This window comes from Glarea lozoyensis, assembly GCF_000409485.1.
Source record: "Glarea lozoyensis ATCC 20868 chromosome Unknown GLAREA1, whole genome shotgun sequence".
NCBI lineage: Eukaryota > Fungi > Ascomycota > Leotiomycetes > Helotiales > Helotiaceae > Glarea > Glarea lozoyensis.
In genome coordinates, this window is record NW_007360983.1 from 335,535 (window position 1) to 362,889 (window position 27,355).

Here is a 27,355-nt window from a genome sequence, read left to right on the forward strand (position 1 = left end):
CAATCCCTAATATCGAATTCCCATTATGAGACGTGTACGGCCTGTCCAGCAGGTCGAGAGAAAAGAAAAGACATCGTGTGTGACGGTTACCCGGATGTGGTGTCCCTTTCGTGTTGACGAGTCGAGGTTTCATATGAGATGTGTCACGTGAGGGGAGAGACTATGCTTGAAACGAAACGTGGAAGGGATGATTGGGGGGACTTGGCGGTGTGTTAGTGTGACTTTTTGGTGGTAATAGATCTGGCGGGTTCTGGCTGTCGTCATGTTGATGGGAAATAAGACGAAGAGGTCTGTAGAGATTTACGAGGAGTTGTGGTGGTTATTAGCGATGGGCCACTGCATTACACAGCCGGGGACAAATACCATTGGTTAATGCTTACCCAGCAGTCTGGTTAGTTCTGAATCCATACGGCGAAGCTAAAACATTGATATGCTATCATCAAGAGTTATGAGGATCGCTGGGGGGAATCTGACTATTAATCAGACCCAAGTATACATCGTTGGTATCTACTCCAAAGTACGATCCCACTACAAAGTACTCGCCATGTCCTTCATTTCATATTGTAATCCAACACAACATACTCCACCCAAAACCCAAACACCTCAGCCCATCTCACCACCTGACCTCCCCCTCCCCATCCCCAACCTTGATACACCCATTCTTCCTCCTCTCAGCAAGCCACCTCTCAATCCACGCCTTCATCTTCGCCCTCGTAGCCGCGCTCCCAATATTAACCGTTGGCACCACCTTCTCAATCCTTAACGAACACACAAACATCGTCAACTCCCTGAAACTAGAATGTTCACTATACGGGACGCCAAAACAGGATGCTTCGCGCGTGCTGCCGCGTTGAGGGATGAGGTCTCGGAGGGTGTATGACGATTGCCAGTTTGGAGAATGGATGATTGTGGAGATGCTTGGGGAGTCTGTGAATCTAGAACAGGGTTAGTTTTGAATTTTGAGTTGGTGAGGTGGCTTACCTAGAATTTGGAGGTCGATAATTCCATCCGCTAGGTCTGAATCCTACAACACGACTAAAATGTGGTTTGTAGCTATTCAGATATTCCTGCAGAGTCTCTGCTCGAATCTCCATCAACATTTGCATGTGTATCTGCGCCTCTTTTGGATCGTCTGTCATTCGACTCATCAATTCCGGATCCTCGAGAGCAGCACATATCCGCATTTTCCCTGGTGGTGCCCAAATTTTACAATCCAGTGCCCGAGCAATACCCATACATATACGTTCTTTGCCGATACTGTAGGTACCACAAATGACAAGCAGTCGACCACGAGGTTTCTCGCTTTTACTGCTTCCAATTTCCATCGCAATACTGTCATCTTCGGCCTTGATAGCTGAAGTAGAATTAACGAACTTGGCCATACCAGACCCAGCTCGCTCTCGTTTGGCTATTTCCCAAGCATCACTCTCCTCGGCTCGCTCTTTCTTCAAAGACACACACATGTCTGCACAAGCTTTGATAACATCTTCTTGACAAGGAAAAGCATATCTTGGATTCAGATATGTTGTGTCCAGATAGCAAACGTCGATCTTCTGATGTTTTGTCTTACCAGAGATGCTATCAACAATTTCGGGCATAAGAAGTGGGTGAGAGACATGAGCAGGACAAGCGCGAAAGTCGCCGCAGTGAAGAACTCGCTGTACTTTTGGTGTGCTTCCCTTCCCAATCACTTTCTCGAACAAGAACAAGCTGCTGCCAGGACAGTGATTGGCAGGAATCATGGTAATATCTACACCTTGCGTACCTGGAACCTCAACTTTCTTCTCGAAGTCCAACGGTACAACCCATTTTGGATCTACACGTAGTTGTTGCTTTACCAAATTCGCTGTGACTTTGCTGCAATATATTGGCCCGTGGCACCAGGAAGATGACAAGCCAATGTAATGATCGCTGTGAAAATGACTTAGGAAGTAAGCATTGCAGCCTTGAACAGCACCATACCGAAAAGCATCAACACAAATGAAGAAGCCTGGCATGATTTTGTAGAACGGACAAGTTCTCTCATACGCTGGCTTTCCTCTTGATGAATTCTCTGCAGCTGCCGCGGTCGCCCAAGCGGCATCTTCTGCATGACCTGACATGATTTTCGAGAAAGCAGATCCAGAATTTGATGTAGATGCAGTGTCAAAAGGATTTGCTTGGCCAGGTCTTGCCACGGCCGCCTTTCTTGCAAATCGATTTCTGGCACCGTCAGGCATGAATTTGACCTCTGATTCTTCTTTTTTGAGGGGAGCTGGTATTGAGATGGGATTACCATCTAAACACCCATTTACATGTCGAGTTGCTTCATCCGAGGTAAAGGTGCCCAGAGAAGCATCACATATTGGGCAAGCTGCGACTATCTCCTCGTTAATCGAGAGTGAACCTACCCCAGAAGTCTCGGGATTCTCGTCAAGGCCGCCTTCATCAGCTTCAAGTCTGGCTTGCTCTTCCATCCACTTTCTTTCCAGAAACTCCTCACCGTCGGCAAATTCGTCCATATCCCCTTGAAAATCATCGAGGCCATCAAATTTACCCCACTCATCGTTGGTCTCCTCTTTCTTCATTCGTGCGGGCAAAGGCAAAGCGACAGTTTTGGTTTTTGCGACCTGATGTTCCCGCCTTGAACTTTCAACATCCGGTGGCTCATCCGTACTCGAACTACTAACGCTGGGTGATCTCGAGTTCTTTGGTCGCAAAGCCTCCCATTTCGCTTGTGCTTCAGCAATTGGGACTTTTTTCCGACGTATGTACTCAATTGGATTGAACGGTGCAACGCTTTCCACCTCAGGTACGATTGGTTTGTTCTCCTTCACTGTTTTCTGTTTGATCGGTTTTGTTGTAACCACTTCATTCAGCTCCTCGGGCTGATTCGACACCCTAGCTCGAAGCTCTCTTTTCTCAGCAACAACAGCAGCATCACGAGCTAGCTTACTGTCTTGCTCATAGTCGCTCTCTGAATCTGATAGAAATGGTCCACGACGTTTTGGTTTCTTAGTGACTTTCCGATCAGCTTTTGCCGTCTGAGGTTCTGCTGGAGGTGGTGTGCATGTTTCTGCTTCTGCAAGATTATCCGCATCAATGTCCATGCCAAGTCCAGTGTCATCGGCGATGCTCGCAGCATTCGTCTTCTCCTCAATTGGTGTGGTCTCGTTCGAAACCTTTCTTTTCTTATTTGGGGCCGTAACCTCGTTGTATCTGTCGCCATCTCCACTTCCACACAGATCGTCCAATTCATCATCTTCGGAATCGGGCGCGGATCGTGGTAATGGCGTAAATTGCTGCGACTTGGGTCCTGATATAAAGATCGAATCGTCTTTCAAGGGCGAATCAACCTTTTTGAAAAAAGACAGAATGCTAGTGTTGGGTTTTACTGGCGTCTTCGTAGGTGCTTTCGCAGATATCTTCGCGGCAGTCGATTTCTTTGTACTTTGCTTGACTGAACCTGGGACATTTGATTTGGAGCTCGGTCGCGGCGTGAGAGGTTTCGTAGACCCGTTAGGTGCCATCGTGGGCTCGATCTTAGAGGTTGGTTTATTTGCCTCTCTGCTGGTGTTCGGAGGGGTCGGGGGTCTTCCAGTAGAGGGTTTCTGAGCTAAATCTACCTGACTTGCATCCTCTCGCGGCTTCCTGAACATTACTGGAGATCATGCAGCAGCGATGTGAAGTAAATGGAGTAGGGGTAGCAGACAGTGAGACGGCTTAGAATTGAGGGCGACGATTCAATTTGTCACATTTGGTTGTAGTGGAGAATAAGATCTTACTGGGATACACAATGTTCAGATCGCGGCACGTCCACGAGGAGGCGACTCTTAACGCGTAGCGCGTGATCACGTTATCAGCCCCGCAGCAATCATCTATTACAATTGTAACAAACAGTTTCAACCTTTTGCTCTTGAGAAACACATATCATCAAGGGGAATATCCCATTTGGCGTAGCTAAGAAAGGACAGCGGGAATCCACTTTTTGACACGCTGGTGAGAGCTGACCATGACTGTTTTGAACGACAGACTAGGGACCTATTCCAATATTTTCACTACAATGGCATCTTAGGAAATATATTGTCTTTTTACCCTCATAGAGTCTCGGCGTGAGTGCAGGAGTACATCGCCACTAGCAAGCCATTGAATCAGCTCTTACTGATCAAACGTGAAATCTAGCCCCATTGGAAATTTGCTGGTATTTATTGCAACTATGTCAATTAAAGACATGTACATTAGTCGCGTATTATTTAACCATAAAGTCGATTGTATGAGATGGCAATATAGATTCTCCTTTCATATGGGTATATTTCTGGCTCTGATCAATCATTCCCACTGCCCTGTGAGATATTCCCTTCGCCATAACTCCAGGTACAATGCTATCGCTTTTGCCATTCGAATGCTAAAGTTTGGATTTCTCGGGAATTGCTAAGCAACACCGTGCCCATAACGACTCGCCTCTTTTTGTATCGATGGATGCTCCGGTAAACTCGATTACACCACTGTAAGCTAACGTCGTTTCCTTTACTTCACTTTGGATGCTTGTTGCGCTGCTTCTCGCCGTGTGGCTATTACACTCGTCAGCAGATGAATCAATAATCCGGCAGGAGGACTAACCATCTTCTAAAAGAGCTGTGTCCACAGCGGCCCCTGGCAGATGTACATATCTGACCACACTTCCTCTGATGAAAACATTCTTCACCGAAGACTGGCAAGAAAATGATCAGCAACTTGTTTGTCGCAACCGGACTCCAAGAATAAGAGCATCATGCCCGCGCCTGCACTAACCAGATGTGGATACTTGAGTTCCTCTACCACTTGAATATCATCCAGCTTTATATTCAGGTATTGATCGACGGATTTGAGTGTGCCGCGGATTTGGATATCGTTCTTCAGTTCGACGGTGACTTCATGATCCACTAGGGTCTTGAAAAAGCTATTCGGACATAGGTTAGCGCGCCATTTCCTGCAGTAAAGCTGAAGCAACAGTTTACAAACCTGAAGAAGAGCATTTCGAAGACACTAGGGCACAGCGAGGTGTGTAGAGTTCCTAAGGGATTTGCTGGTTGTTTAGAAGTTGTAGTGGGGTGCTGCAGCTGCCAATTGAGGCCTTAGAACTTGGGGTCTATCTCTAAGGCCACAAGGCACACTTCGTGTACTAGTTGGGTTCCACTCGTCGCGGCAGCTTGTGTTCAGTTCCCCGAGGAGATCCATCTTCAACGACAACATCGCCTCTTTCGACTCCTCTCTGGACCCTGTTGTCAACTACTGTAGCACCTATGTCACAGTTTTGACCCGCCTTCACGTTTTCTCGTGTCCCTTTACGCTCTGTGGCGATCGGCACAATCGCTTCTGACATTTTGCAGAAAATATGCTCACGGATGTCCCTGTAGGTGCTCTGCAAGTCTGCGGGGGGAGAAAGTTTCACCACTAGCACTGCCATTCTCGCATCTAGAATGCATTCTATGCTTGGACGTGGAGAATGCTGGATAATACGCCTCGGCAATTATTTTCTGCAGTGTGCTTGACTGTGATTGAAGGGACCATAAAACATTATTATGATCAAGTACCAAATTGCCCCAGGTCAAACTCTATCATCTGCCGTTGGGCGTTTCATTGTGTACAACAAGAAGCTTCCTTAATCGACATTTCAATGGCATTATTCAGTACTACTGCAGTCCGATGTCCTTCCCTGGCTTGTGATAGTTTATCGTTGTCTTAGAAGACATGCTCTCGGCTATATGGAGAGACGAAATATCCTTTTAGTGGGTGGTTCGGGGTCGGAGGGACCGCTTGCTGAAATCTCTTAATGCCTCCTATCTCATACATAGAGGAAGCCTCAGCTTCTGGGCATGCCAGACCCTATTCCCTTGGAAATAACTGAAGCACCTCTTATTTCCAAGATGGCACAAGTTCGCTTTGACAATCTCGTTACTTATACGTTCGATGGTGATGGAGGTCAGATAGTTCTAATGTTACAGTTTTTGCGCGGACGGGACATGCATCGGGCCAATCCTACTGCAGTGAGTGAGTGGCAATCCTTTTCCACGCGTCAGTGATGGATTGCTTGCATTAAGTTCTACCGTTGAGGACGAGCCGGGCCGCTAGCACTGTTGAAAAGTGTATCTCAACCGGCGCCTAAGCGTGACTGTGCAGTGTTTGTTTCTTCTTCTGGGTTCTGGGTTGTGCAAGATGACCAGATGCCTTCGTCTGGTTGGCTCGATCTGTGCTGCAGCCTTCTTCTGCAACTGTTACAGGTATCACTCGAATGCAGTCTGCACTGGCTGCATCTCGTCTTACCACCCCTAAGGGACCCGTTTCTCCGTCTTACTTAGTTGATATAAAGCTTGAAGAAAGTTTCTCATATGGGCTTCAGAACCAGACACATTCAAGAAATTTAAGTAACTGCAGTGCGGTTATTTCAAACGAAGATACACTAAAACATCGGCTGTAACGCTACAAACATCCTAAGCGGCGAAGAAGATCGTTATCAGAATATTCCTCTCTAATCTCAGATCATTTATACAAAATGGCCACAGCAGATGTCGTACCTCCACCCGCAGAGGCGGCCCCAGCTTTACCAGATTACCTTGTAGATCCGAATGCAGTTCTAGGCGACACTGCAGACTGGAGATATGGTCGGGCTCCAGACTATTCAAACACCCGGAGGGTGTATGAGGAAAGTACGTATCACTAGGACTTGACGTTGTGTAGTCACACTTCCAGTCGACATGTGGCAAAGTTGTTTAGTATCTCGACTGACTTGTTCCTTTAGCAAAGACTAAAAGCCATGAAGCGGCGAGTTTACCAAACCTAGTCGAGAATCTGGTCAAGAATTGGGAAGTAGAAGCAAGTTTCAAGAGCAACATCAACGATTGGCGGACCATCGACAGACCCAATTACACCTTTGCGATCAATGGCGGCCCTCCACAGTCTGCAGAGCATATGCTCAAAGTGGGAACATACAATGCTATCATTGCTCCCAACCAATACTACAGCCCCGAAAACTCGGATTTCGCTACAAGCCACAAAACGTTCAAGCGAATGATGCCTACTTTCGCATGGGAGGTGCTGGAGGTTTACAGCGGGCCTCCAGTGGTAGCATTCCGAGTTAGTACCCTTTGACTAAATAAGGAATCCTTCATAACTAACGAAATGTGTAGTGGCGCCATTGGGGTACAATGAAGAATGATTATGTTGGTTTCAATGAGTGAGTTTACAATACTTATGTAATTTGCCAACACTAACAGTGAGACAGCAAAGGAGAAAAGGTTACCGCGAAGGCCCATGGAGGTGCGATCGACATCCAGGGAGTAACGATAGCAAAGGTCGACGATAGAGTTCGTCTACAGAGTGTTGAAACTTGGTTCGATCCTCTGGAAATGTTTCGTCAGATTGCTCCGAAGGGTATAGTCAACAAGACTATTGTCACTCCCAAGGATGCCACTTCACCATCGCCTGCCAACGAGAAGGAGAGTGCTGTTGAGAAGAAGGAGGTTGTTGACGCATCTTTGTCCAGAGAAAAGGTGTCTCATAATATCGAAGAGAAGAAAGACGGATTGACACCGCATATTTTGAGCAACGACAATCAGGCTGTGGAGTCCAAGAACGAAAATGTTACATCTGAGTCCTCAGCCGATGCAAAACAGATTACCGAGGAGAAGAAGGACAGCTCCCCAACACCGCTACCAGAAACTTCAAGCCAGGACACCGAAGAAAAGGAAGAGGATGCTCCAAGTCAATCCATAGAGAGCAACATTCTGATCACCGAGAAAAAGACAGAAAACGTGGCCACACAACCTTCAGTCAAGGACACTCAAAGCCCTGTACCCGTCAACGACGAATCTACCCAACAAGTCTTCAACAAAGATTACAAGCTCCCCGCTGAGGAGAAGAAGGACATGGTAACAGCTTCAGGCGCTGGAATCGAAGAAAAGGTATCCGCCGAGCATGAGCAGAAACTTGAACCTGGCGCCGCAGTTGTTGAACCGAAAGATAGTGAAGAGGTCACGAGAGTACATGAGGAGATGAGTAGAATTGGGATCTCGGAGTGCCCGTTTTTGATGAATAGGGAGTGAGCGTAATATCTGGGTGTGACTTGTTGTAATTGTATGTGGAGTTCGGAGGGTATACAGGTATTTGATACACAGGTCGGGTCTTTTGAATTTGAGTTGTTTTCTGTGATCTTACTGGTGTTTGTTCTCAGTAAAGTGAGCTCGCGGAAGGCAAGGTAAGTGCTAGTCACTGGCGCATCAATGTTTGGACTAGACAGTTCGACTTCAAATAGAGCTCGAAAACAGTCATTCAATTAAAGTTACTGACTGCCAACTTAATCCACTACATATATGATAGTTTGTCAACTTAATCAAAAGAGATATTGTGATTCGACTGCCACTTATCCTGACCACCGAGGTGAGTTCAACTCTTCGCTTCGGGCCGCGCTCGGCGGTCCGCCTCCGGCCTCGCCCGCCAGCAGTACACAAATGCCGCGTTCATTTCTTCGTGTCACTAGTTCACGCTCTCTAGATCACACGTGTAACATCTTCGTCACAATCATCGTGCTTCGTTCAATGCACTCTTGAACACCTCACAGTTAAGGGCTTCAAAATGGACGAACATTATGAGCGTGCATGCCGCCCATACAACGGCCCCCAATGCTCCACAATATTTCTGCGTACCCTGCATGTTTAATTTCAGCTTGACCATCCCGTGTTTTCGCACATCAATGGTTACAAGTTTTGACTCGTGGCCAAGAATGAGTGCTTTGCGCCCATTGATGAGGCTTCAGCTGAGCCCTCTATAGCCAGCAACAATGGAGCCGAGGAAACGGAGCCTTGAAGACGATGCGGATGAAGAGCCCGCCAGAGACAGAGATGCTTCAGACTCAGACGCTGATGACGATGTCCAGACTCAAAATCGCCTTTTACTTGCAGCGGTAGTCGAAGGGGATCCAAAGGATGTTCAACGGCTGCTGGATGAGGGCGCCAATCTAAGTGTCAAAAATCGTGATGGACTTACACCATTACACCTGGCTGTGCAACAACAAGATACCTTTATGGTAAATCGGCTACTTGAAAGGGGTGCAAACACAGAGGCAACGAGTAATGACGGGAGCAAGCCCTTGTTCATCGCTGCAGCTTTTAGCACCGCTTCGGCAGTGCTTATCGTGGAGGATTTGTTGAAATTCAATTCAGATGTGGAATCATTCAACCAAGAAACCCGGACTACGGCTTTCTATCAAGCCGTAGATGCCGACAACTGGAGAGTCGCAAAGATTTTGCTGGAGCGTGGCGCCGATGTGGATGCAAAGAACTCAGATGGACAGACAGCCTTGTACAGCGCAGTTCAAAGGGGTAACATAAGGCTCACGAAGTTACTGTTGAAGCATGGAGCCGACAGTAAAATCAAACTCGAAGATGGCAGCACGCTGAAGGATTTTGCGTCCGACAAGCCGCAGATACTTTCCTTGTTGGATACGGATTACGTTCTTCAAGGCCCTTCTATGAATACTCCCCAAGCTCCTTCTCAAAGACGCTTTACGCATGTTCCAGCATTGCCGCCCGACCAGCACGATAAACTTCAGGCGTGCTTTGGTTTTAAAGCAACAATCGTGGATTTTTACTTAGGAGACCGCGAACGAAGGATCCAAAAATCACCTTCCATGTACGAGGTCCTCTATGGTGATGGTCCAGAAGCAATTATGACAAAGGCAAGAGGGAACAAAATGAAAGGCGAGAACCCAAAGTTCAGATGGTACCACCTCCCGGCAAATAATGTAAGTTCATTTCATTCTGATATAAGAATTCAATTTTAACTCTCATGTAGATTGAGTGGGTTGAGGTAAGATATAATTTCTGATGCAATTACTTTACCCCACTAACGATGCTTTTAGGCATTAGTGACACGAATATTCGCCGAAAATGGATCTGGCAAAGTGCTTGATGAGGAGCTAAAATCGAATCTTGGGCTTAACAGTGCGTCTGGTCGACAATATCGAACTTCAACTGCTCATTCTTCTTTCATGCGGCATTTATGTAAACCTATCATGGTATGGATCTAGTCCCAATACAAGATCATGCAACTAACTTTTAATCTAAAGTCAGAACCAAAAGCCTCTATCGAGGATAGAAAAGCAGATCACATCGTATTATTTGTATGTGTTTCATTCCATTTTAAGCGAAGCTTACAATTAACCCTGCAGGCTCCATATTTACACTTCGAGACTTTTGGCGCATACCAAAACATGTCTCGGACAGTACAAGCTGTGAAATATCCTGCTCCGCCACGACCAAGATCCCGTCATAATCGACCATTAAAAAGCAGCAGAAGAGTAAACCGAGCACCGCCCCACCGAGCACCACCGCCTACAGAACCTATCGCTGTCATCAATGAGAGTGAATCTGAGCCATCTTCAGTATCCGAAGAAGAAGTAAAGAAAGAGCATAGGCTGAAGGATATTTTAAGAGGCTCGACGTTAGCTTTTCGGGGCTTGAAGCAGAAGGTTAAAGAAAAGTCAGATCATCTTGTCAAATCGATAAGTGGGGCGACAACTGGCGTTGAGGTAGACCTAGAACGTGGGGTACTGCAACAGACTCGCGATCCTGAACAGGTTGGTGACGAGGTAGAAGTAAAAGACAGTCCTGTCGATGATGTCCGCCTAGCAAGGAATGTTGAACAGCCTACTGAAATCAAAGAAGTAACAGAAAATGAGGTGGACCCGAAGGAAACGCAAAAACCGGTAGACTCGCCCTCAGAAAAGCTTGAATCTGTGGAGCAAGTTCAGGAATTTCCGCGGCCGCAGACACGAACACTTAATGTCGACGGCGTAAAAAGTCCTCCGAGTGACTCAATCGAAGCTAAGCAGGATAATCAACAGTCAGAGATTTCTGGAAGCCACCCACAAGTAGTTGAAAATGCACAAGGTGCCATACCCGATCCGCCAATAGCTTCAGTTATACAGATCCAATCCCAACAAACTTCAGAATCAACTGGGTTGACTTTGCCACCTATAAGATCACCTCATATATCATTTCAAGATGTTCTAGAAGTTCCCCTGCCGGATTCAGCCTCTTCCAGCCAGCATTCTGCGGACAAAATTACGAATGAGGCGGATCCAGGGACGTTGAATACTGATGGTCAGTTAAACGACGATCTCGCCAGTGATAATGAGGCTCAGGCCAAGCTTAAACCAAACGATATCCTTCGTCCTCCTCCCAAACGGCAGGCGGTCGATGACTTCTTTGCTGTTGGCCAGGAGACAGATAATTCATCTAGGCGGAGTGCTAGAGCTCGAAATATCAAAGCTTTTGATCGTGGGAACCCCAATGAACATCTCATTAAGGGATATTTGCAATCCAGTAGACCGGGAGATGCTCCACCACTTCAGCTGCGGCGCACCCTTGATCAGTACTTTTATACTCATCTTGAAAGTACGTCTAATCGCGACAGTGATCAAGTCGTGTATAGGTATACAAATGATGAACGTAAACAGATGGAGCCAAAGATATTTATGGTCGACCAGTTGTGGATTTGGATACTTAATGGAGGTAATATTACAGAATGGCCACTCGGATGCTTCGAGCTAACATAATCACAGATACGGTTATAAGTTGTTGTCCAGAACGATGGGAGCCTTTGGAGACCACGAATCCAACACAAGGAGCTGTACAGTACTCCACACCTTCACATCAGCAGCCGCCTGAAGCTGACTATGGCTTCTTTCGGCACTCCAAACACGCAGGACAACGCAATCGGCGCAGGGAGTCAACGCAAAAGGCTCCACAGAAGCATCCGCCTGGCCCCGAATATCAATCGGACTTGCTTTCCGGAAATCAAGGTGAAGTTGATCGACATGGGCTACCACAAGAGCCCCCTCCACAACCTCCAGGCGAGGAACCGAGTATTCCCCTAGGAGAAGTGGATGCCTTGATACCAAGAGCATCCGATTCACGAAATCGCCAAGGATCCATTCTGCCAACGGACGGCCCTACTCCCCGTGCAAACCCAGATCGGGATGGGAACCCAGGCAATGCTCAGAAATCGAGAACTTCCAAAAAGAAGCTGCAGTCGCCACCAAATCCAGTGATAGGCTGGTTAGCCAGTGTTTCACACGCATCCAGACCATCAGGGAAGAAAATTCCTCAAGACACGGAAAGGACGCAGAGGAGAGCTGATCGTGAAGCCAGTCGTGCTTTTTCGCAAAGTCCAACTTCGTCCTCAGAAGAGAGCAGACTGAGATTCCAAGCTGATCCTTTAAACGTGCATCAAATGGTGATGAAACATTTGCAAGGTTCTGCTCGAGCTCCCATTAAAAGTGTCTACGAACTTGCCAGTCTGATCTCTGACTCCTGTGCAAACGTTTTTGACCAGTACAGAGTCGATAAAGACTATCAATTTTTTGACTTCTTCGAACACTCTATTGGAGCAGTGGTGAGTCAACGATGCTTTGTCTTTACTTATCTATCTAGCTAATAAGATTCTATTATCATAGATTGATGCAGAGGCACGGTGCTTTAAGGCGTTCACCGAAGCCCCTATCGAAATCCAACGACCGCGCAAGTGGGCCACTTTCAATGATGACCCCGATGTTAGCGACTTTGGTAGAGATAACCACATTGAGGATATTCATGTTGATGCTATCTTTGAGATTACGACCGAAACCAAACTCCTTGTCGAAATTAAGGATATTCGAGATGAGCTCGGCATCCTACAACTTGTCATCAGTGATCAATTAGAGGTGATGAAAGGCTTCTCTCATCTCTCCGTGACGAATAGTGGGTTCGAACAGACTCATTCTCCATCTGATCTATATTCAATGCAACCAAATAAAGTTCTTGAAAGTCACTTGCACCGAATTAACAAAATGGAGAAACTTGTGGAGAAGACTTATCAAGATGTAGGTACTAAAAATTGGATACTGGTTTTAGCTAACATTTCTTGTAGCTCAACCATCTTCTGGATTTAAAACAAAAACAAGCCAATGTTTCTGAAGCGCTTTACGCTCGTCAGCAAGCGGTAGAAAGTACAAAACAAGCGAAGCGAAGTTTGGATATTGCCAATCAAGGTATTAAGCTGCAGCGACTTGCTCAAGAGCAAGCCGTCGAAACCGCTAGGCAGGGAAAGACTGTTCAGTTGTTCACAATCGTGACAATCATCTTCGTCAGTCAATTTCAGACCCATTTGAAACATAACACTAACAATGGAACAGCTTCCTCTGTCATTCATGGCCGCATTTTTTACCATAAACATTGACATATTTCCCCTCGATGAGAATGGCAAGCTATCTTTGGGATATGTGCTAAAGTATATGCGTACGTTCCTATCTCCAGCATGTGTCCACCAAACATCCCTAACAATAGAATAGTATCCGTCGCGGGCGCAGCATCAATACCCTTCATCTTTCTGGCCCTTAATCAAGATCGAGTCACCCGCTGGCTGAAACAGAGTCGAAAATGGGCTGTCATTGGGTTTATCGCTCTTTGCGCGGTAGCTATTTTGTTAGCAATCATTTGGACATCTGGACTTGGCAATGGAATAAAGGCAGCGATCACAGCGTGCATCATTGCGCTCCTCCTTATCGGGCTTTGCGCTCATTATATCTATATACTAACAAGCGTAGCACGATATGGTAGTACTTCAAGTGATGTTAGTAGTAGTTTACATTCTCTAATAGATGACTAATAGTAGAAGGTGGAAATATTTAGCATAATTCGAATTCGCGGTCTCTTTAAAATGACTTTCCTGCTCTTCCCAAGATTCGTGGTCTAAAGCTTATTGAACCCGCTGCTAGTAAACTAAAATAATAAAAAATAAGTTCCGGCGATGCATACTTTCGAGTACCTATTAACATCTTTCTTTCTTTATCTCGAGTATCTTAGAGGAATCGAAAAGAGACTCGGACATAACTCTTCAAGTTCCACGAATCACACACGGCTGTACAATGCCGAATGGACCCCAAAGTCTTTGCATATAACCCTTGCGAATCTCGTCAAACCTCACCCACCATGACCCCTGGATTTGAGGCTGAAGTGGGGAGTACCCACCACACTCATTTCTTCACTCTGAACATCAACTCGCATCGCGTCACGCTTTTCATTTCTCAATAGTAATTGAACATGGCGTCAGGAAGTCGCGAATCAGGTGCTGGGTATCAGGTTCGTTGGATGAGTGAGTACAGCACACAGTCATCAAATCGAGGTACCTGCTAACCGCTACCAGGGCTCGTCCCATATCTCGGCTACCACCACGTCCTCATGATACTCCTCTCCGTCTCCATAATCCTCCTCTGTAACACCCCTCTCCTCATTTCTCTACCCCTCTAATAAACCCAGCGATCCTCCTAGCGGGATGTACCACGCCTGGTCTCACAAACGTCTATCTACTCGGACTCTCCTACAAGCCCTCAGCGTCTCACCCAGATCCGGCGCAAGTAAACATCAATCTCACAACTAGCTTCTCACAAATAGTCTCTAATGGTAGTAACTCCCCCTTGGCGGAGGTACGCGTAGGCTACATGGGGATCTGCATCAAAGAATCATCCGGCCTGTGGATCTGCTCATCTAGCGCGAATGGCCTGGCCAATATCGTGAAAGAGCGGAGGACAGGCGGCAATGACGATCCGTTGAATCTGATTTGGATTGCGAAGAGGTTCAAGGGACAGGTTATTTGGAGTGGGTTGCTGTAAGTTTGGCCTCGGATTGAGTTTGTGGAATGGACGTTAATAAGCTAGATTCCTCTCCATCCCCCTCGGCGTTATAGTTTTCTTATGTCTCGCGACATTCCCCGGCTGGCACGAAGAAACCGATGGCGAAGGCAGCGATCGCGAAGTCAAACCCTTTCCCTCGCGACCAGTGTCCCAGATCGCTCTCGCTTTCTGTGTAGCTGCTTCCCTGGTATCTTTCATCGCAATCCTGTGGCAGCATATTGTGAGCTCTGCCGCTGGGATCATGGGTGAGGGGTTGAGCTACGGAAGTATCAGTGCGCATGTTGGGAGTGTGGCCATGGTTTTGGGGTGGGGCGGGTTCTTTGTGAATACAATTGTGGCGATCGGGTTGTTGGTTATGATTTTGAGTATTAAGGTGTTAGCAGAAACTTTTGGTTGATAGGCAAGGATTGTGGGTATGTTATACCTGCAATACTTTGTACGCTCAAAGGAACTGAGTTCAATGGGATTAGCGAGTGTTATTACGTACTACGGTACGTTCAGTTTCCACTAAAGACTTCTATGCTGAAAAGAAATGTGTAAAATCGATATGTTAGAAACTAGTACTATGGGCTAAGATCACCAATGCGACCCCAAAATGGGACACATAACAAAAAGAGGATGTTTAGATTCAGGTCAAGGCTAACATGTATTGTTCTATATATCGCCTAGCCGAGAAGTAAATATGAAAAGGAAACAGCTCAGTGCGAAGGTTTGAATATTCAAAAAGCTCTTAACAAGCCAGCCCAACTATCAAAACCGGCACACTTATCAAAGCGTCTTCTGACTTTCCAACAACCCCGAACCAATCCTCACCAAGTCTTCATTCAACAATGTATCTTTCCCAATACCATTCACAGCTTCATTAATCAAAGTCGCAGCGATCTCGCTCACTTGAACCTTACCAAGACCTACAACAGCCCGAACGACTGCCATAAGCATCGATTTGGCAAAGGTCATCCTGCCTGGTGCATCAATCAATCCGGACTTTGCGCAGCAAGCTACGACTGCTCCTTTGGAGTCTTTTGCGTAGTTGAGGACGTAGGATTCGGCTTTTCCCTGTGGTTGTAATAATTAGTTGTCGTCATTGTCCTACATCAGCGAGCACTTACACGAATCAAAGCATAGTCGCCCATAATAAATGGTTTCTTGGTTTGATCGCGCTCACCATTCTCGCCGCTAATGTAGATAAATCTGAATGGCTTCTCTTTCGAGGCAAGCTGAGACATGGTCTCGATACCTGTTACAGTATAGTCGTAACAGATCTTGTTGACTTCCTCGAGCGTCATGGATTTGAGCTGGGAGGGCGTGACGGCGATTGTCCTAGTTCGTACTATCAGCCATTGAATTCCATCAACAAAATCAACGATCGCCATAGTTTGGATGGGGTTGAGTTCTTTGCTACGTCAACATACCAGATACATGCATCAGCACCGGCAAGTTCTTTCTTCACTTCCTCTGAGTAGTTAATAAAGTCATCGCAGATGACCGATTTGAGCTTCGATGTATCAACGCCGTTGTCTAGAACAGTCTCACGACGAGCAAGTGCGATAATGGAGGTGATGGCGGGATTGCGAATAGCTTGACGGATGATTTCCGTGGCAACAAAACCGGTTGATCCTGCGACGATCAGCTTCATGGCGTGAGGTGAGGCCGTTCGCTGTAAGCTTAATTGAGCAGATTAGACGAGAGGTAACGGGTGCAAGATGATGAAAGGACGCTCTCGAGTAACAGTGAAGGTCTTTTGAAGAGTTCCCTCAGTTACCTCGGGGTCACAAGCGTTGGATAGCTACTCGACCATAGTTTGATGGTGAAGTGGGGAAGGTAGGTGAGAGGCGAGGCACGGAGACAATAAATTTACAGAGACAGAAGCTCAAGGTAAGATGCAAACGTTACCAACAACGCCAACAACGCCAACAATTAGCGATTACCTTGTACCGACGGTTCCCTGCCCTGGGCTTGCATGTTGGCCATGTGGAAGCCAGAATCTAACTTTAAGCGAGGTTTGCTTCCCATCGAAGTAATAAAAGGAGGGAATTTCTTCTCTGCCTCCGGCTTCGGTTTGGAGTTGTGTATCTCTGATTTTAACAAGTCTCTCATACTGCTCACTCACCTAATTTCGGCACGACATGTATCTTTTTAACTTGATCGCCGCTGGTGTGTTTCCGTACTTTGGACGACCTACTACAGCGTTGACCTGGCACTACTTTCCCTCGCTATACGCGGCTCGCAGCACTACATCTCCTGATTTTGCTCCCACATTTCCTCCCACAGCTGACGGAGGAGCTGTCAGACAGCTGCTGGCCAACACGACGTTCATTAAGAATGTCCATGTGCGTCCCACTGGCGGCTTACTGTTCTCATCCGTCAGTACTAACAGCCTCTACGCTCTCGACCCTACAGCTGCTGTACCGGCCCCTATTATCGTGGCAAACATGAGCTATGCTACGGGGCTGACGGGTATCGCAACGTTGAACGATGGGAGGAGCAAATCCCTCTTTGCCGTCAGTGGTGGCATCCATTTCTCGATGGGTTTTGAAACTGGCAGCTGCGCTGTTTATGTAGTCTCGGTTCCCCGCAACGGCAATATAGGGGAGGTCACCGACCGTATCCCGGTCAACGGAACTCTCAATGGCATGGACTCTCTACCAATCTTCCCCTGGATCGTACTCACCGCAGACTCCGTGGGCGGCCAAATCTTCCGAGTGAACACTCGAAGCCGGAAGGTTGATGTGATCGTCTCCGACCCGGCCATGCTCGGCCCCGGTGGATCAGCTCTTCCGATCGAGTTGAACGGTCTCAAGGTCTTTAGTGAATACGTTTACTTTACAAACTCGGCACAGGGATTTTTTGGCCGTATGCGAATCGATATCTTTGGCAGTAAGGCTGGTGAGGTTGAAATACTAGCAAAATCCAGTATCGATGGGATGTCAAATATCTTCGATGAATTTGCAATCGATGCCGCCGGAAATGCCTATATTTCGATGCATCAATATGCGTTTATGAAAATTACCCCAAGTGGGAAGCAAACATTATTCTATGGCAGCGTTGGGGAATATACGACTCTCTATCAGCCTACGGCGGCAGCCGTCTCGAAGAAGAATAAGCACATCTTGTATCTAGCGACTGGTGGGATTACGATTGATGGGTTAAAACATGGGGGACAGCTTTATGAAGTTAGGATATCAATTCCATGATCGAAACTTTGACCTAAACTGAGGTTACTTTTCAATCTCGGCTCCTGATTATTCTGTAAGCCCGTAACTTGCTGTGTCTTTCAAAGCATTAAATCAGACCATCGGAACTCTCTTCGAAGGGTGAACTCTAGTAAAGGGTTGACGACCTAAAACTACACATCTTCCATATATACAAAGGAACTAGCAACCTCAGATATCTGTTATCGCGAGTTCTTGTGAAACTTTTGAGCTTACATAGCCATTTTCCGAGGTATCGTCCACACTCCGTTTCCATTTTAGTCACCTTGACACTTCCTAAACTACAGCCCGGTTCAAGATGTTTCTTTCAAAACTATAGTCAAGTAAACTCGTGTCAAAGGGGTGTTGAATGCTAGACACTTTATTTGAGCATATCCTTCTCATTCGCCTTATTTTTGGCAAAGGGAAAGGGCACTTGATGGCTACGTCCATGTTTCTCAAACTCTATGTATAAGGTATCGCCTTCCTAATCCCTCCATGGGTCGTGTGATTCTACTTTTACTTAAGAAAGGTCGACTACACTTTGCACGTTAGCTGGACCCTTGTTGTATTCCTTGTAGTATTCATTGTTGTATTCATTGTTGTATTCAAGTTAGGAGTGAATAGGTCTGTTTTTAATTTTCAATTTTTGATCTGTGAAAAATGCTTCATTTTCTTCTAATCCGTTGCTAAATATCAAATGATAGTATATAACACACCAGGCTTGTCCTCTTCATTCAGTTGATTCCGTGGTTACTGACGAATATTGACCGTTGCTGCAGCGTATCCTGATATCAATCAGGTAATTGCAATCGTGAGGAGTATATAAAAGTGGGGCGTATAAGCGAAGTTGAACTCAATAACCCATCGAACAGTTCGATGGTCGCAACTCCCGAATTATCTACACATCTTTTTCAAAACTTCATCGGAACCGCAACAAAGTTTTTTCTGCCATGTGGCGAAGCTTCCAGCCACCCGGCTCGATGGGACAAACCGCATCGTCGCAGTCTTCATCGATTGCAGGACTGCAGGTATCCCAGAAGCCTGTTGTTGACGCAGAGCACCACAGAGAAAACAATTTTGCTTCGGTTTCGTCGAACGCGACGAACGCGACGAACGCGGGGAAAGCAATTTCGCAACTCCAGCAACCCTCCACCAATCCTACGTCGAGTCAAAGTGTAAACATAGAGGACAATATCCAGCGTATCCGATCTCCGTCGCCCGACATGGAGGCAGGAAATATTTATATTGATAAACTTCTAGATTCATTAGGACTTGCTGTTACAACAGTATCCGTCGAAGTTACAACAACCTCAAGCAAAAAAAGAGAAGCGCCAGATGGTATCATCAGAACTCAGACAGCGGTAGTCAAAAAGGTAGACTTTGCTAACGGTTTATAGATAGTTCATCATCGCTCCAGCGAAGAGGACGTAAGAAAAAGGTTAAAGGAGTTAAAGACTGGATCACCGACAAAATAGAAGACGATCTTGAGTATTTCTTGTTTGATACGAGTGAAGTGGTACCTGGAAGTGGTATGTATTCTGAGTTGTGGCAACTTGAACTTGGCTGACACATACAGAAATAAAGAAAACGGATGGCAGGATACCTAGGATATCTAGGAAACCACGCCCCACCCTAGCGGGACGTCTATCGCAAAAGCTGGAGTCCCGACCGCGCTCTTCTGACAATACCCCCAACAATCCAATCGATGAGAGGACGCAGTCGCCGGCAGCTGCGCTATTGACCGATAATACTCGTCCCATAACACCAATTCAAACCCTCAAGAACCCATACGTAATCGAGACCAAACTTTTATCGCAGAAGCTCGATCCTCAACTGCATTCTTCTGGAAACACACCAGACAATCCAATCGAGATATCCGAACTTACTGACAAGCTCACCATTCCTACAAATTTACCAGTACAGACGCGCTCGAAAAACGAGGTTGTAAAACAGACATTTCGCGTCATTGGTCCTCAAAACAACGAGGAGGAATACCAATCGTTTCATAACCTTTGTCAGGTGCTGGGTCTAAATGAGAGACAGACGATAGCATATTATACAAAGCCGGCGTTCGACTTCTGCTACGATCTAATTACGGTGGATTTAGCGAGCGTTTTGGTATCCATAATCTATCATCTCGAGGTCTTGAAAGCTGCCGTTCGGGAAGAGGGCATATTTGGCTTGGATAATTCTGCTTCTGTCGTGAGAGTGCTCTCGAAGTGTTACAGGGCGAGGATATCTAGAGATATTGGCAGAGCTAGCAGTGCTAGAGATCTGAACGCGTTTCGTGAAGCGTGGGACCTGGTATCACTTGCGGAGATTGTAGATTCAGACCGCGAGAGCGCCACCAAATCCGCACTTCTCCATGCTTCCGGTCCCCGCCCAATTTCTGAACCAATGCGGGAAGTTGAGTTCCCTCCTGAAATCAAGGCTCTGAACTGGGCCAAGGCATTAAAACAAGGTGGGGTCTGGAAAGCGTGGTGCAGAGCTTTCTCACCCGACAGTCACGAAAAGAGAGGTATACTCCTTCTTCTCATGGCCTTGGATTTCACCAGATCAATCCCTGTATCGCCCACGAAGAGGAGATTACTCAGACGCAGGAAGGAGCATCTTAATTCGCCATTCTGGGGTATGTGTGGAAGCAATATGAGCGAGTATCAAATCCGTTGGATCAAGGAGTACCTAATGCGGTATCATCCTCAATGGATTGAACTTGTCAAATATATTCATTGTTGGGCTCTCTTGATTTTTAAAATAGGTCAGGTGGAAGATAAACGTGAGAAGAGAAAGTTTAGAAAGGGGTTAGTGAAGTTGGGGTTTCGTGTTGTGGTGTGAGCTGTTGTTTTGGTGTTAGGGGTGGATGAGTATTGATGAGATAACTGTTAAAGGTATGTGGGAATTGATATCTGGATATGCTTACATTGCTTCTCCCATAGATTTTGTGAATTAACCATCTTTCTCGTGAGAACTTTAATTAAGACCAGCAGTTTAACCAGTATATAATAGACTTCGTCACTTGTTACATAATAAATCGATGAGTATCAGAAATGGGATTGAAATGTAGTAGAGCTTATCTGATATATCTTCTTGCAAACCAGGACGTAATTTTCCTTCTACAGACTGCATCCCATATCCCTCAATATTCTTCACTTTGCGAACTCACACGATCCAACCTTCAGACTAGTTGTCCTTCACACACGACACTCGGCACCGCCGAACCGAACCTGCTCAAATCTTTATCCCACACCCAGATCTACCCTCTTCAAATCTACTTAATTTCTAGACTTGTTCTAAGGATTGAAAAGTTAGCTGCTTAGAAGGTCGAATTATGCAATACTTGCTGCACCAGTGGCTGACACAATTCTGTGCGTAATCCAACATCACAAATAAGAATCTATCAATGCAACAACCTTCTCTACATACCCTGTTCTCTTAGACTATAGCCTAAGACCCAAGAATTGGTAATGTGATCTCTGATCTCTAATATTAGGTTATGGTGTTAAGTTATTCACAGATGAATATTTAGGGTGCGTAGAGAATTGTGTGCATTCATAACTGGTGATGTTTAATGTTTAATGTTGCGCTTTGGCGTTCTTGTTAATTAGTTTTTCCTTTGATTTGTTGGAGGAAAATAATCGTATATATTTTTCAGTATTGTGAATCTGGGAGAGTTTATTTGTGTGTAGTAATATATTGGTTTGCTTAGTTTGGTACATTTGGATCATGTATCATTTGCATCGTGTGTTATTTGGATGAAGTATCGTCCTGATGGATTATAAAACTAATAGGCTCTCCTTTTCAATGAGCATGAGCCCGGTTAAGGATAGTTTCGGTTTGATGTAGTGCTAAAGCCGTATTACCTTAATCCAATCTCCTACTTCTGTCCTCACACGAGATTGATGACTCTTCTCTCCCACTGAACTAATGGTTTCTCAAAATCAATGATTCCCACTCGAGAAAATGTCTCTGGGCGAGATGGATCTTCGCGAAGAATCAAACCCACCGCATTAGGAGATTCGCTGCTTGTCGTATTGGCAAGAAAGATAGCGAAGAAAGTCGAACCAGAATACCATAAATCTCTGTCAATGTCATAATCAAACCCAGGTATCCCATCGTCTCTGGATAACGTTAAAAAGTCGGCTTCAATACTGATAATGGCCTCGGAGACCACACCGAACTTGTCCTCCCCAGTTGACATAGAGTTATAGTGCAGAGCTTTTGGAGGTCCAGGCTGTGAATCTGCTGGCACTAGCCATCGGACCCTAGAATCAGTTGTGGGTCGAGTACAGTAATGGATCTGTCCAGGAAATGTAGCCCAACTCCAACTGGGACCAACCTCGTTTGAGTTTGGGTCCGCGTTATGAGGGTCAACCGCGCGCCACATTAAGAAGTGAGGAAAATCACCTGTCCATATACCTGCAATGTATGCATCTTTCAACACTCGATCAAAGACACGAGCGACGCTAGATATTGCAAGAAGTCTGTCTCGAAATACAATGACATGAAGAGGAGAATACAGTACAAGGAGGCTGTACCATAAGTCGTACGTCTCGGTACTAATAGAGGATTCCAATATGGCACTCAATCCCGAGTTGACTTGCCCAATGAACTTCTTGATTGGCAGCCGGGGAGAATCAAACTGTAGCCAATCGAAAAGGGACTCGCGATGTGACGCTTTCTGACACTCCCAGACGATCTGCTGAGACGTGTAGCAAATATTTCGGGGGCAAAGAAGCTGTTCTTGGAAGGACCATGCGCGGGTAGCAAGGGGCTCTCCTTTCACGGGATCAGTATCATTCAAAGGCTGTCGTAGGTGAAGAAACCCGTCTTTAGAGTGTTTCAGGACCTCGACAGGGAAAGTGAATAGCCGTGATGGAAGCTTGGGGCCCAAAAACCCTCTGAATGAATCAGGAGCTGAAGCTGCGAAGATATTTACGAAGGAGTTCTCGAAAACTTCCGGAAACAACTCCGCTTGCTTCTTCCAGTCGTCGAGGTCGTCTTGTATTATGCAAAGTGCATCTATCCAGAGATAACGTATGCCTAATTCGCGAGCGACTATGACACAGTCTCGAAAAGTTGGCGGAAGAGCTGTAAACCTGATGGACGCAAGCATTTCTTGTAATTCGTACGTGTAGTCACCAAGGCTTTAACGTTGCCCCAGCAATGACTAGCAACAGCGTATCGTCCACATAAGCCCTCGGAGTTTAGCAGCCGGAGATCAGCTGAGCTTTTCATGGTGCCCAAATCTAAGACACGAGTTGGTAACTGTGGCTCCTTAGACACGTTACAGCAATTGCTGTGGTATTTATTGCAGGACAAGAGCCACTCCTTGATTAGATCTAAACTTTGGAGTGATAAAGGGGACTCGTCAACATTCCTACTGTTCGTCCACATCGTTGCCTCGAGAGGATCGCCTAGTAGTTATCAAGAAGTCAATTTCAAGGATTTTTCGGTGGCCGTTTTTCGGTGTTAAAGAACGCTTTTTCTTACCTCTATTATAATATAATTCTAAAGTGACTTTATGCCTTTCATTGATAGACAACGTGAGCACTCTTTTGGTCAGACTGTCAGCTGGGCGTTGCAGGATCACTGTATATTTCTGCATAGGTTCTTCCTTTGACTGATGTTGACTTGAATTGCTTTCCTCTTTCAATGTCGCGCTCGGGTCGTTTACAGACTTATCTGTTGTCGAAAAGCCCATCCATGTCAAGAATAGACTACACAACTGGCATCCTCTAGCAGCAGATTCCCTCAAGCTGGAAATTGCCCCATGATGGTCGAATAACTTGTCTTTCGCGGTATCTTGGGAAAGGAGAGTATAGAAGTAAGAGCTGATTTTATCGCAGTATTTGCATTGGTGCACCCCAACTTTGGAGACCATCTTACTCGAACCTACTCCCTTCAATTCAAAGTCCATCTGGGGCTGTACTTCCGTCGATTTGCTCTCCAATTCCGTAACAGCCAGGGTCTCTTCGTCCCCAGTGTGGCTATATCTGGCAAGGTCAGAATTGTCGTCAATTGCGTCCGAAGCTGAATCCTTGAATGTTTCTAGGAAGAGTTCCAATTCGACCCTGAGATAATCTTGAATTTGTGTGACTACATCTTTCGGGACCGTATATGCATCATAAGCTTCTGACGAAATCCTGGGGTACTCCATTTGTTGTAGTTGAAATAACGCGCAGTATACCCTCATTAGAGCGGCAGTATACAGTTCTATCGATGTGTCGATGTAATCTTCTGACCGAAATAATACTATCATCTGGCGAAGGTATGTTTTAGTTGTTTCTGGTAAATTCTCCCAAGGGCTTCTTCCGATTGTCATGGAATCTTTGATCTCGACCTGAAGAAAACGAAAGAGTGAGATATCAGTCTCCGGGTCAAATCTTTCAAATGGGTTCACCCCAAAATAATCCACATTCATGTCTTGGCTGGCACAACTGAGGTCAGATTTAGCGTCGAGTCCAGCTGCTTCCGAGTCCTTTCGACCGTCGCCGATGCCCCACGGCAAGGACCTGAGAGCAAACGAATGCATATGTTCGCTTATATGAGTTTGGAGTTCAGGTTGCACAGTAGTGGTATGAAAGTCGCAAAGCGGACACGGAATAGGCCCAACCATGACACTCATATTCATTTCAGAGAAGACATCAAGCCTAGATGCCGGCATGGCCGGGAAATGAGATTCCGCGACATGGTCTATCCAGTCCTGAGCAGTATCAAAAATCATCAGCTGATCTTCCTGGAGATTTGGTGCACAGTAGTTGCAAACCCAGCGTTGAACGCCATGATGCTTTAGTATGTGTTTATTCAACTCATCGGTGGTGACGAACATGGCATCTGGCATATCAAAACTCTCAAATATGCAGACATACGGAGCGATATCTCTCGCAAGGCGGCCCCTAAAACCATCAGACATTGATTTATTAAGAGCATCGCCCAGTGGCTAGACAAACCTCCAGCGTACCTCATTCTTGACATAGTTGACAGACAGAGGCTCTGCGCAGTAAGGACATGGTATGTCGGCTGCAGTATTGGCGGTTTTGGGCCATCACGGGTAGTCTTGATTGCGGCCAGTGTAGGTTGCTTTGGTTAAGATCGTTGCAGATTTGCGAGAACCTGCCAGGTTGACTTCGAAATCGGAGGCAAGCTCGGTCACTGTTTGCTGCGCTTGAGATCCATGTTTGCTCAATGTTTCCACAGCAGTAGCCGGTGAAGAATCTTTATCGACAAGTTCCTTAAATGGGCTCCCTTTACTCTCTGATCTGGATAAATTCGATTTCAGGTGTTTCTTTTCTGCCAACTCGGTTTGCCTTTTGGCTTCAATTTCTTTCTGCTTTTCTTCTCGCTCTTGTGCCTCTCTCAATGTTCTAGTTGCATATTGCATCCTATGCCGCCGTCGCAAATTAGCAAAGATGAGTCGCTCCTGCAAAGGACTGAGAGCTCTTTGTTCGATAGACAAGTCTCGTGAGTACGGAGTCTGGTTTTCGAGGCCCATCGAAATCACATCTTCCATTTCTGATTTCCATTTCTTGTATTCGTCGGTTTTCAGAGCATCAGGTAGCGCAGCGTCAGCTTTTTGATGGCGTAAACTGTTCCCAGCCCTCCGAATAGCGAGGTGAATTCTGGAAAGCTGCTTCAGAATTGTTTTCACGTTAAATCCATGATACTCCAAAGCATCAGGTTCCGCAGTACTGTCGAAATCTGTGAAGTTTGAGTCAGAGAAGATACATTGATTACGTGAAGCCAGGAGTTTCGCAATCCCTAAACTCAGATCACGTTCACGACGGATACTGTACCTTGGCTTAAACAATCTTGCAAAGACTCCTCCAGGCCGTTAACCAAATCGCATATCATATTCGACAAATCTTCCCGCTGTCGGACACGATAATCAAGCGACGACTTCCCGGTAGATGTTGTACCGAGTCCGTAAACCCAGAGGTTGAAATCTGCCTGACCATGCTCAACCGAGCTCAGGTTTCTTAATAATAGGTCGGACACGCAATCGCGAAAAAGATTAACACATTTGCTAGAGCGGTCCCGAATGTCCGTCCCAGATAAGGTTGACATTGTTAAATGTTACAAGAACACTTACCGATCGAACCTGCGAAGACGTCTCCAAAAGCTTGCTCCTCGACGAGATATTCCCGCCTAGATGATGAGAAGTGCGTGCAATGACCAGGTTTATGTTGGCTTTTGCGGTCATTTTAGAGCCGAAGATGTAGCTGCAATGAACAATACTACGGCGGACCATGTCATGAGTACTTGTCGTTTAATTGATACCATCGTGTTCAGCTGAGGTAGCCTCAGCAAACTGCTTCTGCATTATAATTCTGCTGTTGATTACAGCATCTACCCTTTTTCCAAAGTCGACCAGCAATTTTAAATACCAGCCATGGAGAAGTGCTGGTTTGTGCTCAGGCAAAATCAATATCCACCGCCGACACTGCCAGTAAATGGCATAGGATCTGGCAATGGACCGATCAGCCTCGGCCACATCATCCCCAACACTATTGATTTGGATGGGGTAATAAACAGGACTGTGAAGGGCTTCAATTTCACTCCTCTTGTGCCAGTTGTCTCCACCCACGCGTGGGACTTGGAATGGGAGATGGGTGGTGATCGCCAGGTCGGATTCTCAGCTGATCCCAGAGCTCCCGTCGCCCAAGCAGTCGGTCTCACTGTCCAAGCCAATGCTGTTTTGGCCTTTCAGCAGACTGTTCAGCGATATCGCACCTTTCATAGCCTCAACTGTTACATCATTCAGCCGACAAGGGACTTCGTCGCCGAGAGTCTCGAGGAACCTCAGGTTGCTGACTATATTCAACGGACTAAATTCCTGGGCTCCTGGACGGTTTACATGACTACTGGTGTGACAATCGCGCGAGGTTCCAGTGGCGGAACATCCGAATTAAGGCAAAGATCCATAGGCGCTGGTGCTACGTTGTGAGTGATGAAACAAATTCTTCATGAACGTCATTTGAAGCGCCATTTTTTGCTGCTGCCTTCATTCAGTTTCTGACATAAAATACAGAGACCTTGCAGGTGCCGCTGGGTTGGGAGTGAATACCTCAACAACTTCGCAGGAGGGAATGTCCTTGTCGGCTGGTGCTGAGTCTGATTTCGTCTGGGCTGTCCGACTCACAAAAATTTGGGAGGGAAAAACCGATAAATCTTGGTCGTTTCGGACTCAGTCGAAAGGAGCCACGTTTTCTTTAGGGGATGAGAATCAGCGAAAGGAAGAGACGGCTCAAGCTTTACTTGCTGAAGGCGCGGAAGAGAGAGAGAAACTCTGGCTCGGAGAGGACGAGGGTTACATTGTGTATTGACTTGCAATGAACCGACATTCAATATAAATGATGCTGAGCATGTTGATGTCTGGGAGTTTAGAAATTCCTAGGATATCTTAAGATTAGCGAGACCCACAATACTCACCTTACAAAGTTAATCTTTTGGGAGACGATAGGAGTACTAGACATCC

The 27,355-nt window shown here is 46.1% G+C and overlaps 10 protein-coding genes across 10 annotated transcripts; 6 read left to right on the plus strand and 4 right to left on the minus strand.

Moving 5' to 3' along the window:
* Positions 1 to 613: 613 nt before the first annotated feature.
* Positions 614 to 3,509, minus strand: GLAREA_08763 (Metallo-hydrolase/oxidoreductase; the record flags this gene model as incomplete). The annotated part of the gene is made up of 2 exons (XM_008077724.1): positions 614 to 935; positions 982 to 3,509. 2 exons carry the CDS (start codon positions 3,507 to 3,509, stop codon positions 614 to 616), a joined length of 2,850 nt encoding a protein of 949 aa, XP_008075915.1.
* Positions 3,510 to 4,506: 997 nt separating this feature from the next.
* Positions 4,507 to 5,341, minus strand: GLAREA_08764 (Sm-like ribonucleoprotein; the record flags this gene model as incomplete). Its single annotated transcript, XM_008077725.1, has 4 exons — positions 4,507 to 4,550; positions 4,600 to 4,690; positions 4,771 to 4,918; positions 5,142 to 5,341. 4 exons carry the CDS (start codon positions 5,339 to 5,341, stop codon positions 4,507 to 4,509), a joined length of 483 nt encoding a protein of 160 aa, XP_008075916.1.
* A 1,170-nt stretch (positions 5,342 to 6,511) lies between these two features.
* GLAREA_08765 (NTF2-like protein) lies at positions 6,512 to 8,060 on the plus strand (the record flags this gene model as incomplete). Its single annotated transcript, XM_008077726.1, has 4 exons — positions 6,512 to 6,665; positions 6,758 to 7,092; positions 7,146 to 7,192; positions 7,241 to 8,060. 4 exons carry the CDS (start codon positions 6,512 to 6,514, stop codon positions 8,058 to 8,060), a joined length of 1,356 nt encoding a protein of 451 aa, XP_008075917.1.
* A 734-nt stretch (positions 8,061 to 8,794) lies between these two features.
* On the plus strand, positions 8,795 to 13,662 carry GLAREA_08766 (Ankyrin repeat-containing protein; the record flags this gene model as incomplete). Its single annotated transcript, XM_008077727.1, has 10 exons — positions 8,795 to 9,757; positions 9,808 to 9,822; positions 9,875 to 10,030; positions 10,082 to 10,135; positions 10,184 to 11,528; positions 11,579 to 12,411; positions 12,473 to 12,877; positions 12,925 to 13,140; positions 13,190 to 13,292; positions 13,346 to 13,662. 10 exons carry the CDS (start codon positions 8,795 to 8,797, stop codon positions 13,660 to 13,662), a joined length of 4,407 nt encoding a protein of 1,468 aa, XP_008075918.1.
* A 434-nt stretch (positions 13,663 to 14,096) lies between these two features.
* GLAREA_08767 (uncharacterized protein) lies at positions 14,097 to 15,083 on the plus strand (the record flags this gene model as incomplete). Its single annotated transcript, XM_008077728.1, has 4 exons — positions 14,097 to 14,148; positions 14,200 to 14,268; positions 14,313 to 14,661; positions 14,711 to 15,083. 4 exons carry the CDS (start codon positions 14,097 to 14,099, stop codon positions 15,081 to 15,083), a joined length of 843 nt encoding a protein of 280 aa, XP_008075919.1.
* Positions 15,084 to 15,454: 371 nt separating this feature from the next.
* Positions 15,455 to 16,322, minus strand: GLAREA_08768 (NAD(P)-binding Rossmann-fold containing protein; the record flags this gene model as incomplete). Its single annotated transcript, XM_008077729.1, has 3 exons — positions 15,455 to 15,742; positions 15,796 to 16,006; positions 16,099 to 16,322. The coding sequence occupies 3 exons, from the start codon at positions 16,320 to 16,322 to the stop codon at positions 15,455 to 15,457; spliced, it is 723 nt and encodes a 240-aa protein (XP_008075920.1).
* A 490-nt stretch (positions 16,323 to 16,812) lies between these two features.
* Positions 16,813 to 17,880, plus strand: GLAREA_08769 (Calcium-dependent phosphotriesterase; the record flags this gene model as incomplete). The annotated part of the gene is made up of 1 exon (XM_008077730.1): positions 16,813 to 17,880. One exon carries the CDS (start codon positions 16,813 to 16,815, stop codon positions 17,878 to 17,880), a length of 1,068 nt encoding a protein of 355 aa, XP_008075921.1.
* Positions 17,881 to 18,830: 950 nt separating this feature from the next.
* On the plus strand, positions 18,831 to 20,715 carry GLAREA_08770 (uncharacterized protein; the record flags this gene model as incomplete). Its single annotated transcript, XM_008077731.1, has 3 exons — positions 18,831 to 19,218; positions 19,278 to 19,409; positions 19,457 to 20,715. 3 exons carry the CDS (start codon positions 18,831 to 18,833, stop codon positions 20,713 to 20,715), a joined length of 1,779 nt encoding a protein of 592 aa, XP_008075922.1.
* A 1,051-nt stretch (positions 20,716 to 21,766) lies between these two features.
* GLAREA_08771 (uncharacterized protein) lies at positions 21,767 to 25,944 on the minus strand (the record flags this gene model as incomplete). Its single annotated transcript, XM_008077732.1, has 5 exons — positions 21,767 to 22,935; positions 23,010 to 23,294; positions 23,371 to 24,776; positions 24,930 to 25,578; positions 25,674 to 25,944. The coding sequence occupies 5 exons, from the start codon at positions 25,942 to 25,944 to the stop codon at positions 21,767 to 21,769; spliced, it is 3,780 nt and encodes a 1,259-aa protein (XP_008075923.1).
* A 325-nt stretch (positions 25,945 to 26,269) lies between these two features.
* GLAREA_08772 (uncharacterized protein) lies at positions 26,270 to 27,203 on the plus strand (the record flags this gene model as incomplete). Its single annotated transcript, XM_008077733.1, has 2 exons — positions 26,270 to 26,820; positions 26,909 to 27,203. 2 exons carry the CDS (start codon positions 26,270 to 26,272, stop codon positions 27,201 to 27,203), a joined length of 846 nt encoding a protein of 281 aa, XP_008075924.1.
* Between the last annotated feature and the right edge of the window lie 152 nt (positions 27,204 to 27,355).